The 13820-nt window shown below is 43.0% G+C and overlaps 1 protein-coding gene across 1 annotated transcript; it reads right to left on the bottom strand.

The window, feature by feature from the left end:
- Positions 1-955: 955 nt before the first annotated feature.
- Positions 956-13355, bottom strand: Otud6b (OTU deubiquitinase 6B). The gene is made up of 7 exons (XM_050118697.1): positions 13181-13355; positions 12456-12607; positions 9785-9865; positions 6625-6937; positions 4888-4949; positions 2041-2147; positions 956-1366 (listed from the first exon to the last, which is right to left on the bottom strand). The coding sequence occupies exons 1-7, from the start codon at positions 13353-13355 to the stop codon at positions 1282-1284; spliced, it is 975 nt and encodes a 324-aa protein (XP_049974654.1). The 3' UTR covers positions 956-1281.
- Between the last annotated feature and the right edge of the window lie 465 nt (positions 13356-13820).

The raw sequence follows: 13820 nt of genomic DNA, 5'->3' as shown, positions 1-13820 counted from the left end.
TTGGTGCAAGAAATTGAGCCTTGAGCCTCATGCACTTAGAGTAGAGCAAGGGCTCTACTGGAGCTATGCCCCAGGCCGTGGCGCTGGGCTATAGCACAGAAGACACGCGTGTGTGGGTACAACTCTCGCACAGAGAACTCTGTTAGAAGAGAGCTGCAATCCTAGTCACCTAAGTCAGTCCACAGAGAACTGTTATGCACTGGCTTTCAGCTCGGCTCAACAGTGGACTCAGCTTTACCTACACACACAATATAATAATCACACATTTGAGTGTAAAAAGGTAACACAACCTGGAGCAAGAAAACCTTCAGCCAAGGCTCTCTCTGGATCCTAGAGAGCGAGCACAGAGGAGATCTTGTTAGGACAAACTGGGGCAGGGACAACGGGAGGAGAATGGGACTGTGACCCTTCTGCTCAGCGAGGAAGGAGAGGCCACTGGGTACTTCCCAGTGGAAAAGGGCTCTAGGAAAAGCAGAGCCACTGAGGAGAAAATGTAAAAATTATCAGTTGTGAAGAGAATAAAGGTATGAACAACTCCAGCCTCAAGCTGGAAAAACAGCAATGTAGAAGTCATTGTTTTTAAAGCTATACACATAGCAAAGGAAAATCTCCTATTTGTTAAAAAGAAGTTCCAGAACAGGCTCCAAAGCTACGGAAAAACCCTGTCTCAAAAAAAAAAAAAAGATTGAAAATGGACACAGTGAACACCTATTTACAACTAATTTTCTTTAATCCCTTTGAACTCAACTGATTCTCATGTAAGGATTCAAAAATCCCTAAGTCGTTTCTCCTTAGCTGCAGAGATGTGCTACGTAACAAGCTTCACCTTGCTGATCTAGGATACCAAAATTACTATGGTCACGCTCATTCACAAGCATTAATAAACTTGCTGACATCACAATACAGTCCTACCATGACAGAAAAGGCATCTCCATACTTTATACTCACTTTGGAAATATAAATATGTAGGGCCAAAATTTAAAAAAAAAATTATTCAAAATCAGAATGTCCTCGATAACTAATACTCACTAGTGAGAAGGTTAACACCTTGTTCTATGATGTTCTCCACGATTTACTTTAAGTTCTAGGAATGCCACTAAGAGGGCACTGGTTAAAATCAATCCAGCAGATTTCTAAAAAGCCTGTTATGTTAGCAAGCTTATTCATTCATAAAACTGACTTAAGGTAGCTGTGTTTTTCAGAGGCATTGCAACAATCTAGCATTTGATAGGAATATGCAGATTGGCACACTCTATAAAACATAGTGTTACATTTTGTAAACTAGTTGCAATTTTCAGTAGCCGAGTTCACCAGCCGTGTGACAGAATTATAATGCTCTCCTAAGCCATATGCATGTCTCATGTACCTAAAATGGGAAAAAAAAAAGAGTCATTTTCAGGAGGTATTCACTACGTGCAAATGTATACAGCATACGGACATGCATAACTAAGCACCCTGAATGTCCCAATCCAAAGGTATCATTAGCTGATATATGAGCATAATCACTGAGCTCAACATCGTGTCCCAAGTGCTGCCAGTTAGCAAGTAGTCGTCCAATCACCGAGCTTAAAGTTTCCCTGAAGTTGAAACCATTACTGCTAAGAATAGCAAATACACACCACACACACACACACACACACACACACACACACACACACACGACACACTGGAGAAATAAACCCTCCATATTGAATGTGAGGAGCCAATTCTTGATCATACAAATACATTCACAACATGATCCCACACTTTGTGCTAATTAAAACCTAGTTGACATCAATCTGAGCAAACACACAAAACTAGTGCTGAAATTTTATAGCCTTTTGAAAGGACTTTATTCTTAGTGCATATAAAAAATAAATAGTATAAGCGATTATGTAAATTATACATTCTGATGCTTTCTAGTTCTGCCTTTAACATAAGCAGTTTAATTTAGCTAATTACAGCACTTTGATTAGTCAGTATAGACAACCTAAAATCTTTTCACATCCCTTTTTGTCTTAATTATGAAAAATACAGTAGCAAACTTTCCTAGGTACTTACACTAGTACTAAAGGATTCCTCGAATATTCTTCACCAACTACAATAGGAGGAGCGTCTGCTTGTAGTACCTCGATTGGTGTTTGTAGAATGTGCGACAGAGCTCTTAACTACAGGGAAACAATGGATTAGTAAGGGAGTCAGAACTGGGCGTACAGACAGAACACAGCAGACAGAGCAAGGGTGAGCTGCTCTGTTCACACAGTATCAGGGCCTCGGCTGAGCAGGCACCTAGCATTTGCTGACGTGATGAAAATCTAATAAATACATACATAAGTAAGGAAAAGATTATATCAAAGGCAGAAGTTCCTCAAGCCTGGGATACACAAGAGTTCTGTAAAAACACCAATGTCAAACGTGGTGAAGCGGGTGAAGGGTGGACTGATTATTACACCATCTCTGGGTTTGAAAACATTCCATTTTCATCATGATACAATTTTTAAGTACTAGTGGCTAAGCATCAGACCAAACCATTACCAGCCAAAGTACAGGGATTAGGATCTGGAAAAACACAAGGTTCACTTTTCAAAGCTTCTCGGATGAGGCTGATGTGGTCAGCATCAAGAACAGCTGCTCTGGAACCTCAACAGGAACAGGTGTGCATGAGAATGACTGGTAAAATCTCCTCTGGTCAGCATGCTGTACTGTCTTAATTTATAACACACAATATAACCTTGAATTTAAAGTCTAATGAATAATAGTCACTAATAAAAATGCTATTGGCCATTGACACATTACGACTAAACACTACAATCATGCATATACTTTATGTGAATTAATTAATCTGGTCTTCATAGTAACTTCAGGAAGCTGATACTGGTGAGTTGGTTTTGGTTTTGTTGCCGGGAGGGTGGGGGATGTTGTCTCTTGATGTTGCTCTGACAGGTCTCACCATGCAGCCCAGCTGGTTGATAACTTGCTATGTAAACCAGGCTGGCCTCTGCTGCCCGAGAACTAGTGTTACAGGTGTGAGCGGTCCTGTAACACCCATGGCCCTTACTGTTACTTAACACCTGGAATCTGAAGTGAAAGGATTCTGAAAGGCTTCTCTGGGCTGAACAGAACTTGTGGAGCTGAGGAAGCTGATTCCATCACTGCCAGCCTTCCAACGTGGACTCCTAATGTATGCATCTGCCCAATTACAAAGGCTACACCAAGAACACAGACCCTTTAGGAGGTTTTGAACCAATGTTAAAAATCACTTCAGGAACATGAAAAGGATTCTGTTACATAAAAAAATAAAACAAAATCCCATATTCTTTTGAAAATATTCCTTTGAAAGACATTATCTTTAATTTTTTTAAACTAGCACAGAATAGTGCACAAAGCAATGTCTTCAAAAAGCCATGCAACAGGGACAGGAGAAGGCACCAAGCCGACAGCCTGAGTCTTCCTCTGACTGAAAAGCGGTGAGGTGGCAGCATGTGCACTCACTACAGTATTTTCTCTCGGCTCCGGTCAACAATATACATTTATCCCACTGTGAGAACAACGTGTACTTCAAAGGAATTCATGAATGAGCAAAGGCAATGAATGAGCAAAGAGCCTTCCAAAGACATTTTTAAAAACTGTCAATTGAATTATCTCAATTTAATGAGTCTCCAATACCATCAAATTACTTCGTGAACCTTTTAAAGTAGTTCAAGTCTCTTTATTCCTGTCATCACGGAGTTGTGCAACATTTGCAGAAGCCTCATCAGAAGAAGCGAATGGGGACAGTTCCCTCTGGTGGAGAGGTCCAACTACAGCACCATGTCTGTGTCTCGCCCTCAAATAGCAGGCGAGGGGCAACAAGCAGTCACCTTCCCACAGCACTAACACTGCTGGCAAACTCTCGTGAATATGTACTCCCTACCTTAATGTCACAGCATTGACTACGTACGAGGGCTCTTACTGAGTCGTTTAAAACCAGAGGTCAAGAAGCTGGGTGGCCCACCCAAGGCACAAAGGTAAAGTGTGGCCATGAGCCTAGGACTGGCCTCCTCACCCTTTCTCTCCACCTCGGGCTGGTGTCACTGCCAGGCCTAATTGCATGCTTTGTTGTAAAGCAAGGTTAATAGTAACTTCAAAGTCACATTAAGCTTCTATGTGTGTCTGAATATTTGTTTCCTTATACAACAATGTTAAAACATCAATTTACTGCCTTCAAGTAATATACTAACAAACAGAATTCAACAGATAATTTTAACAAATGTCTTATACTAAGTTTTATACAAAATAAAACTTTTACTTTGCATATCCCAGGCTGGTCTTAACTCTTCATCCTCTGGCCTCAGCCTCCCTAGTGATGGGATTCCAGGCACTTAATAAGCCTGACTCCCTGGTTCATTTCTATTTCTGTTGTAAAGAAGCTATTTTTCCAACATGATCTACTAGATTAAAATTCACTTTTATGGAATAAAATGTACAATTTTTGTTTTTGGTAAAACAGGATCTCTCTGCCTATGTAACCCAGGCTAGCATCTCAAGTGCTTGTATTACAGGTGTGCACCACCACATCAAGTAAGTCTGCATTTTATTGTTTTCTTTTCTTTTCTTTTTTTTTTTTTTAAGATGCAGGAAAATCAAACACGTTGGCCATAGAAACATTTGAATAAAAACACTCAATGCGACATCAGCCTCTGTAAGTCACACATCCCACACTGGTCTATATAAGATGAAACAGAGCTTCACTTACTCAAAGTGCATGGTCTAATCTCACACACAAGAATGTCAGTAGAGAAATAGCAAATGTAGAAAGGAAAAGGCATCTTCAAATAGAAACTGGCTTTATTTGAAAGCCTGTGAAACCTACCGGTGGGGTTCACAAACAATTTAGCACCCACAAGAACTGTGACCATACTCACTTACCTCAAGCTGACCTCCCCACGCCGCTGTGTTCACAATGTCATCACAGTACTTTCCAAATTCCTCTGTAGAGAAGACATCAGAATATCACTATCATCACACAATCCCTGATGAAAACATCTCCCTTCTGTATCCCCTCCTTTCAAAGTGAAATCTACTCCCCAGTAGTACATGAAATATACCACCCCAACTTCCCACCATCTTTCTATCCAAGAGTGAAACAGTTTACTTCTCACCTCAACCTGGGAGCCAGAGAAACACGTTCTTAGCTGACTTCTCTCATCATCTAAAGCAATTCACTATTCTGACAAGCGTTCTAAAGCCAAAGTTGCATGCAAAATGCCATACAAGATTAAAACAAGAAGCCTTTCTATAATTAGGCTACCACAAGAGCCTACAGAGCGTGTAAGGACAACCGAGTCCGACCTCCCCGGGGTTTCTCAGCCTGTCATCTTACACGTCTCTACAGGGTCTCTGTCAGTGCCACTTCAGCACAGGGAAGAGAGTTCTCAATCTCTGAGTGTGCAAGAGGCACACTAGTGTGCACACCCACTTTTAAATGCAGCACAGTAAAACGGCTACATGAGGTAGAAAGATGGCTCAGGTGGCTCTCTTCCAGAGAACCTGGGGTTAAATTCCCAGCACCCATGAGAGAGCTCAATCTGCCTGTAATTCTAGTTACAAATGATCTGATACCTTATCTTCTGGTCTTAACTATGCCAAGGACATAAGGCTCACACAAGGGGCACAGACATACATGAAGGCAAAACATACATACACACAAAATTGGGCCAAGCATCCTTCCTGTCCAAGGAAGGGAACAAAAGTTATGAGAACTAAAGGAAAAATATGCCCCATGTGATAATCTCTTGTTATTAAGTCTGCATTTTTAAAAAAACAAAAACCTAAATTCCATGCCTTTCAGTAAAAACATAATGAACATGAAGTGACACTGGGGACCTAACTCAGGCCTCAGTCACCACAGACGGCCAGCTCCACTGCCCATGCTCACCCGTCCATTCCTGTCCGTTCTACCTTCCTCCACGGAGGACAGACTCCCTTTAAAGGGAAGTCAGCCTGCACCACCCTCCTGGCCACAGCCAGAGACAGTGCCGCAACTATGATCTTCCTTACACTTCCGTATTAACAGCCCTGAGTCCCTTTCAGATTCTGACTTGGTCTCAGCCTTGTTTATAAACTGTGCATTTTTTTTTTTTTGGCAAGCTGTGAATTTTATTTACTTTATCTTAAAAATTTGTTTCTTAATTATCAATTTATTTTTTAAAAAGAAAATATAGTTCAAGAAGGGTTGTGAAATCAAATTTTCCTTAAGCAGTAACCTTCCTAGCTACAGCTTATTGAAAGCAACACGCTGCTTCTCTGAGCATGACTGAGTTTCCCAGTCACTGTTTGCTCATGGCCGTGACGCCCTGCACGTGCGCTCACAAACACTGATCGAAACTCACCTCCCTCTAACTCTGTTAAACAGTAATGACTAATTCTACGCCTATTTTATTTTTAATGACTTACATATAGCAATTAACATATTTTAACTACAAAATTAAGTACTTAGGAGATAAAGTAAGATATAATTGCATCTACTCAAATTATAGAAAATAATTTTGCCTATATTTAAATGATTTTTATTCTTCACAAGAAAGGTCTTACATGCCACACCCAAGAAGCACTTGATTTGAAAACCAGAACCACCAGAAAATGTAGGGCAGAAAACTGAACTACCTGGAGTATACACGTTCCCTGTATTGGGGTTTGTTAAGAAGGGCAGGAAGTCTTCTGAATGGCTCTGCATGTACTCAGCAGTGCGCTTCCGGAGGGCAGCCACAGTCAGGGCACAGTCCTGCTCTCTCAGCTGATCCTCCAGCGCTCCGTACGTGCAATGGCCGTCAGATGAAATATGCTTGATTTCCAATTCTCTGGCGGCCAGTATCTGAGCTAGTTTTTCACTCTCTACGTGCCTGGCTCCAGCTAGGTTCTCAATTTCAGCCTCAGCTATCCTTTCCTCCCGCTCCTTTTCCAGTGCAGCCTTTTTCTCCTAGGACAAGAATATAGGACAGTTAATTGATAATTATCAGGAATTCACATTTTGAAACATTTTGCCATTTTCTTTCTCCTACAGCATTGCCATTTTAATCATCTATTTGCAGAACTTTTTGACTACAACCATTAGAGGAAAATCACCTCTTTCATTTGGCCCGTGTTTCCAGCACCTCACTCTACACCAGCACATAAAACAGCCCATCTTAAGCCAGCTACAGTGGCACGGGTCTACAATTCCAACTAGGGAAGCTGATCAGAAGGATCACATGTTTGAGAACAGCTTGGACTGGCCTGCATGTGACAGAGAGCCTGTCCCACGAAACGAAACAAAATGGGGGGGGGGGGGGGCCAAGGACCAGAAAGGATCAGAGAAGCGACGAGAAGAAGGGAGAGAAAAGGAAAAAGCAAAAGGAGACCCTCTTATGGACTCTGCGTATCTTCTGTTCACTTATTTGAGGCACTGTCTTGCTATGGTAGCTGAGGCTAGGCTATACTCTCCATCATCCTATCTCAGTCTTCCAAGTGTTAGGATTACTGGCATTTGCATAAAGTCTATTTAAAAACATGTCAACATGGGCTGAAGGGATGGCGCAGAGGTTAACAGCACTGCCTGCTTTTCCAGAGGATCTGGGTTCAATTCCCAGCACCCACATGGTGGCTCACAGCTGTCTGTAACTCCAATTCCAGGACTTCTAACACCCTTGCACAGATATAAATGCACATTAAAAAAATAAAATAAAACATGTCAACAACTTGACTAGTTGATTTCAAATTACTATCTTAGGATTAGTTATCCATTGAGTGTAACGGTGCATGTCCGTGAGTTCAAGGCCTGCCTGGTCTACAGAGTGAGTTCCAGGACAGCCAGGGTTACCGGATAAGATCCTATCTCAAAAACATAAAAAGGTCCAACTGTTCTCAGCCTTAAAGTACAGAATCATATTTAAACCCAGAATAACCCAAGGTTGTATGACTCTGCCAACACTACTTTGATCTGTTTTCTCAAAATAGATATAACACCTATACATAGTTAATAAACTTAAAGATCTTTTAAAAGCTTGCTTACATATAATTCAAGTACTACAGGTAGACTAAAATCCTCTAAATCCTAGCGCTCTTTAAAGTTCTGGGTACATATCATCCCAGATTATTCTTCTATGCACTGTAATAAACACAATTCAATTACAGAAAACATGGCACATCCTCTATAACAGAAATGACATTATTTTTTATACAGTATAATTTGCTTTCTTAAACAAGGAAATAGGAATTCTTGAGGTTTTCCCATGACTGAATATCTTGGCATGTTGTAGGGTTCAGCGACATCAACAAGATGTCTTACCGAGTGCAGTGGGAACTTGGGGAGAAGGAAAACGCCCCAATAGTTGAACTAGTAAGAATCACAAGACAGAGAGCACCCATGTTTCACAGAACTAGGATATGAGAGGAAAGTATCAAGAGGTGAGGCTGCTGGCTAGAGACAGGTCTGTCATTAACAACTACTGCAGGTGCTACAGCAGCACTAAAACTGATGCAATCACCGCATGGAGGCTAGCACTGTGCCTTTACTGCGTCCTAATCGCAACCACGGGTGGATGTATGCACTTGGAGGAAAACCGTCCTTCAAGTCCTTCAAAAGAGAAAAAAAAAAAAAAAACTCACTAAATTTTTGCAATGTTTTTTTTTAATTTGCTTTATTGTATTGTATAGTATCATACTTGTGCCCATGTATGTCTACACACCAAATGCATCTAGTTCCCAGAAACCAGAAGGGTTGGGGTGGGGTGTGTGTGTGTGTGTGTGTGTGTGTGTGAGAGAGAGAGAGAGAGAGAGAGAGAGAGAGAGAGAGAGAGAGAGAGAGAGAAATCCCTAGAACTAAGGTTACAGATGATTGATCCCTGGATTGGGAATCAAACCCAGGTCCTCAGGAAGAGCAGCTAGTGCTCTTGACCACTAAATCATCTTTCAAAACCCTAAAAAATCTTAATTTGGTAAATTACAGAGGGGAAAAAAAATGGTAAAGCAATCTTAACAAAAGGTATGGACTTGCACGCTGTCTTCGATCCCAAGGCAGAACAGGAGCACAACTCCATAAACTGAATGACTGCCATGTTGTGCCAGCTAGTTCAAATCAAACAAGAGCAGTAACAGCTCACTAACAAAACATAAACCAGCACGGTTTAAACATGACAAGAACAGCATGCTTACTGCAGCGTGCACCTGGGTATAAAAACTTAAACACAAGGGGGCACTGTCACTTTATAAAAGACTAAAACCAGTGTGGGGAGAGGAAGAACAAGCACCTTAAACATCATCTAATCTGAACCCACCATTTTCCTCTTCTGAGGAAACAGCACACAGAAAGATTTCCAAAGGCCATACAGCTGCTCAGAGCACAGTGGGGACGGGGGACAACAACACCTACGCGGGCCCCTGAACCAGAGTCAAGGTGGGAGCACTAATTTTTAAAAGGGGTTGTGCATCAGTCATATGACCTCAGTCTCTTAAACATCTAAATTAAGCTCACAATAATGTATTTGTCTAAGAAAAAAACAATCCTCCCCTTCTAGAAGAACTACAAACTAGACATTCTTATTTTCACTGTCTTTTATCTGTCTTCTTTAGAAGGCAAGGAAATGAAATCCGACCTCACAGGACTGTTGTCAGGACTAAATGAGATGTCAATATAAATAGCGTAGAAGCTGCCATATGACAAGCACTTATTAGACACTAGTTCAGGTCCCTAGACAAGGAACTCCCATGTTTTTCTAATCTTTTCTCATACACCATCAAAGAAAGTACTGATCACTAGCTTATGTACTTGGTGATATGGCTTTCATACCCGTCTCTTTTGTGCTTTGGAAATCCGAGGTGGCTGGTTCTCAAGTACCAAGTCTGAAATGTTAACAGCGACAGAATCTATCTGAAGGAAAAAACATTGGAAAAAAAAAAGAAGATTAATAAAGAAAAGTTTAATTTATTTCAAGTGTTAGGCTATACATTATTACTGAAAATTTAAAGTGGTCCCAATCCCTCACTTCCAGTTTGAGCAGCAACACTAGACACAGTATTAGATAGCATAGTTTTGTCATGTTTCTCTATTTCCACAGATGAATTTGTAAAATGGCCGAGATTCTTCATAGCTCTCCAAAGACAAGGCTATTCCTACATACCTCTGTCCTTCGTGAACCTACTCCCTTACTCTAAATACCTTACTTTCACTTCAGGGCACCTGTCATGAATGCTGACATATAAAATATAATTTGAGCTCATCACTACCTTTATGTTCTTAAAGGTGACTATAGAGTCACGTCCCCATGTCAGTTAGACAAAACATAATGAGCGCTAAATCTTCAGACTACACCTGGACAATTTCTAGCTACTTCTAGCTACAGACCGACAACATCATAAACAATTATACTCAACCCTAAAATTCAAATGCTAACATTGCTAAAGAAAAGGTCTTCTACTTGAATAACCACGAGTACTTCACGACTGGAAGTCAAGCTAACTTCTAGTATGATAAATATCTAAAACTCAAAGCATCGGAAACAGATGCACAAGCCTCCAAAGACTATGCCCAAGTGATAAAATTATCAACATCTGATAAACTTCAAGTAGCTGAACAACTTCACTGACTCTATCCTTTCTTCACTAGTTTCTTTTTGATTTGTTGATTCTGCCAAAATTCACACCATATTAACAAAAAACAGAATTTGGATTTGAGGAGACGAAACAAGAAAAAGAGGGCAGTTAAGGCAGACTGAAGAATTTGTATCTTGGCAGGTAGTGATGGTCAAGAATCAAACTTTTCTGTCTCTTTGGAAATCTTGGAATTGAAGGCCTAAGAGAGCACACAAAACACCCTGCTACTAGAAAGCACAGGGAGACAATCAGGAACAGCACAATGCCCCCCATGACCGAGCACTTAAAATAGCACGCTTGTTTTTAACACTTACTTGTGCGCGTATGTGCACCTAAGCCAAAACGTCATGTGGCTGTCAGAGGACAACCTACGGGAGTCGGTTCTCTCGTGTAGGGTGGGTTCTAGGGACAGAACTCAGATGATCCGATCCGGCCTAACAGCAAGCACCCCAACGCCCAACATGGTGAGCTATACTGGCAGCCCTGACAAAAGTTTTCTTGTCACGTTCTGTTGCTGTTGATGGTTTTTGAGATAGGGGTCTTGCTGTGAGGCTGGCCTCAAACTCACAACCTCCTTGTTTCTGTGTACTGAGTGCTGGGACTATAGAAATGTATCACCATGCCAGGCTGGAGATAAAAGTATTTTAACAGTAAGGTATGCCAGGAACATGACTGGGTAACGCATTTAAAGACTTTGACACTGTATTTAATACCCTGTGTAAATGGACACACAGAAACTCCTCTCTTGTCAACGCAACAAAAATGAATGAAAACTTACACAAGATGAGATCGTACATAGAGCTGAGAAATTCCTGTAGAGACTGCAGAATATATGACTCTTCATATTCAGAACCCACACAACAGATTACTATTATCACATAAAGTCTAAAAAGGGCCTGGTTTTGTTTGTATTCTCGAGAAAGGGTTTCCCTGTGTAGCCCTGGCTGTCCCGGAACAGTTAAAGTATACTGACATATACTGGGTGTAGGATGACAGACACTGAAGAGATGCATGTCAGCATGCTCCATTCCTTACAACTGGTTCATAAAGCACTTCTTTGTTTTGTTTTGTTTTAAAGATTTATTCATTTATTATGTATACAACATTCTGCCTCCATGTATGCCCACACGCCAGAGGAGGGCGCTAGATCTCATTACAGATGGTTGTGAACCACCATGTGGTTGCTGGGAATTGAACTCAGGACCTCTGGAAGAGCAGACAGTGCTCTTAACCACTGAGCCATCTCTCCAGCCCCCATAAAGCACTTCTTATAACTTAAATATGACTTCCCATCTGTTGGCCCATTTGGTTTCTATAGGAACCTGTAACCATATACAAAAGCATTTGTGTCACTGTGCCGTTTGTGGAGAAATCTATTCTCAGGTTGAGTCAGTAACTTTTCAGAGGTTACAATCTTATCCAGCAGTGATCCTGGACAGGTAGTCTAGTCCTCCAGCTTTGACTCAAGAGAAACCTTCTCTAGCACACTTTATACATCACTGGGTTCAGTAAGTAGGTGCTTCTTTGCTGCTCTCCCTTAAAAAAATAAATAAACCAATCTGGTCACAAAATACTAAGAAAACATAGAGCCAGCTGTGGTGGTGCATGCCTGTAATCCCAGGGCTTGTGAGGCCCAGCCAGTAGGAGCTGAAGTTCAAGGTTATCCTCCTCCTCTGCTGCAAAGCCAGATGGTCGGCAGCCTGAACTACACAACATTTAGTCTCAAAGACTAATAATGATGAACTGTGATGGGTGAGTGTGGCTGCATGTCTGGATTCCACCATCAGTCTTGTGGATGCACACAGTAAGCTGTTTGCCAAGTTCAGGCAGCTTTCCCAAGGCTCAGAGACAAGCGGCGTTCCCCATACCTTACTATCCGCGAAAGCCAGTTTCAACTGCTCCAGCTTTTCCCTGTGTCTCTGCTCCATTTCTCTCTCCAACTTAGCTACATCTTCAACGAGCTGCTTGCGCCTTTTTTTGTCGTTTTTGGGAACAGCGTTCTTCATTCCCTGAATCTTGGCTAAAAAGTTACCAAAACCATCGTGTCAGAGTCCCGGGAAGGTAAAGAGGTGTCATTATAGAACGCAATGTAATTATAGAAGCAATCAGTCATGACACAACAATCAACCATAGAGAAAGGCCCGGATGCGGCTTGAGACCCAACACACACCACATAAACACAACTCTGAGTCGATTTCGTTTGACAGGACAAAATGAAGTTTAAAAAAAAAAAAAACATTATTCATATTCAACTGTAGATTATAAAATCTCCGCCTCTCTACTGTCTCTTCTGTGGCCGTCGGGACAAAGTGAAGCGATTCAGACCACATCACTGAGGCCAAGTGTCAGGAGTGGGAAGGGGACAGAGGAGGTTCAAGACCTCGGTCTCCGGGAGCATCACACAGCAGCACGAGCCCGGCACCGGCTCGGGGTCCGCTGCAGGCCGCCCAGGGGGCGCCTCCGAGGACCGCACATGGGGGCCCGAGCGAGGCGGGGGGGAGGGCGGAGAAGCCCGGGCTCCGTGCCGGTGACCCCTCCGGGCGCACGAGGACCGACGCCGCGCTCCCTTTAGCTCCCGGCCCTCTCCCGTCACCTTGCAGCTCCTTCTTCTCCTTGCGTTGCCGTCGCAGCAGCTGCTCCTCATCGTCCAGCTCCTCCGCCGAGACCTCCTCCATGACGACCCAGCCGCCGGGCACACGCGCAGCACCAGCCGCGCACGGCAGGAGGCCCGGCACCTCCCACGCCTCCACCCTCACTCCGGGCGCCATTGGCCGCCGCCGAGGCCCAGCCCCGCCTCGGGGCGGCTCCGGATCCCGGGCTAAACCACTGAAACCCGGGAGAAGCCGGCTCAGCTCAGGGCGCCTGCGCGCGCCGAGCGCGCCCGAAGCCGAGCCGCCGCGACTGAGCATGCGCCGAGCTCCGGGGTCGCGTCAGCGTCGAGCAGCGCGCCCGGTGATTGGCCCCGAGGAGAGGCGCGCGGAGATGGCGTCACGGGGTTTCTCCTCAGTTTTCAATTTGCGCTTTGAAACGAATGTTTGTCCTCTTTGCGAAGGCATTCTGAACATTTTTTTTTAAGTTTTTAATAAAAGCGTGAGTTGAGCTACGCCGTGGTGGCGCAGGCCTTTAATCCCAGCACTCGGGAGGCAGCGGCAGGGGGATCTCTGTAAGTTCGAGGTCTGCAGAGCGAGTTCCAGGACAGCCAGGGTTGTTACTCAGAGAAACCCTGCCTCGAA

This window comes from Alexandromys fortis, unplaced genomic scaffold, assembly GCF_014885135.2.
Source record: "Alexandromys fortis isolate MF-2015 unplaced genomic scaffold, M_Fortis_MF-2015_v1.1 scaffold_18, whole genome shotgun sequence".
Lineage (NCBI taxonomy): Eukaryota > Metazoa > Chordata > Mammalia > Rodentia > Cricetidae > Alexandromys > Alexandromys fortis.
Note: the sequence above shows the minus strand (reverse complement) of the source record. Positions and strands in the feature narration are given on the sequence as shown.

Excerpts from the sequence above, each read along its gene's own strand:
- Otud6b (XM_050118697.1), bottom strand. The coding sequence starts at position 13,355 with ATGGCGCCCGGAGTGAGGGTGGAGGCGTGGGAGGTGCCGGGCCTCCTG. Across the intron at positions 4,950-6,624 it reads AGGGAACGTGTATACTCCAG|AGGAATTTGGAAAGTACTGT; the intron begins GTAGTTCAGTTT and ends TCTTCTCTACAG. Across the intron at positions 1,367-2,040 it reads AGGAATCCTTTAGTACTAGT|GTACATGAGACATGCATATG; the intron begins GTAAGTACCTAG and ends TTCCCATTTTAG.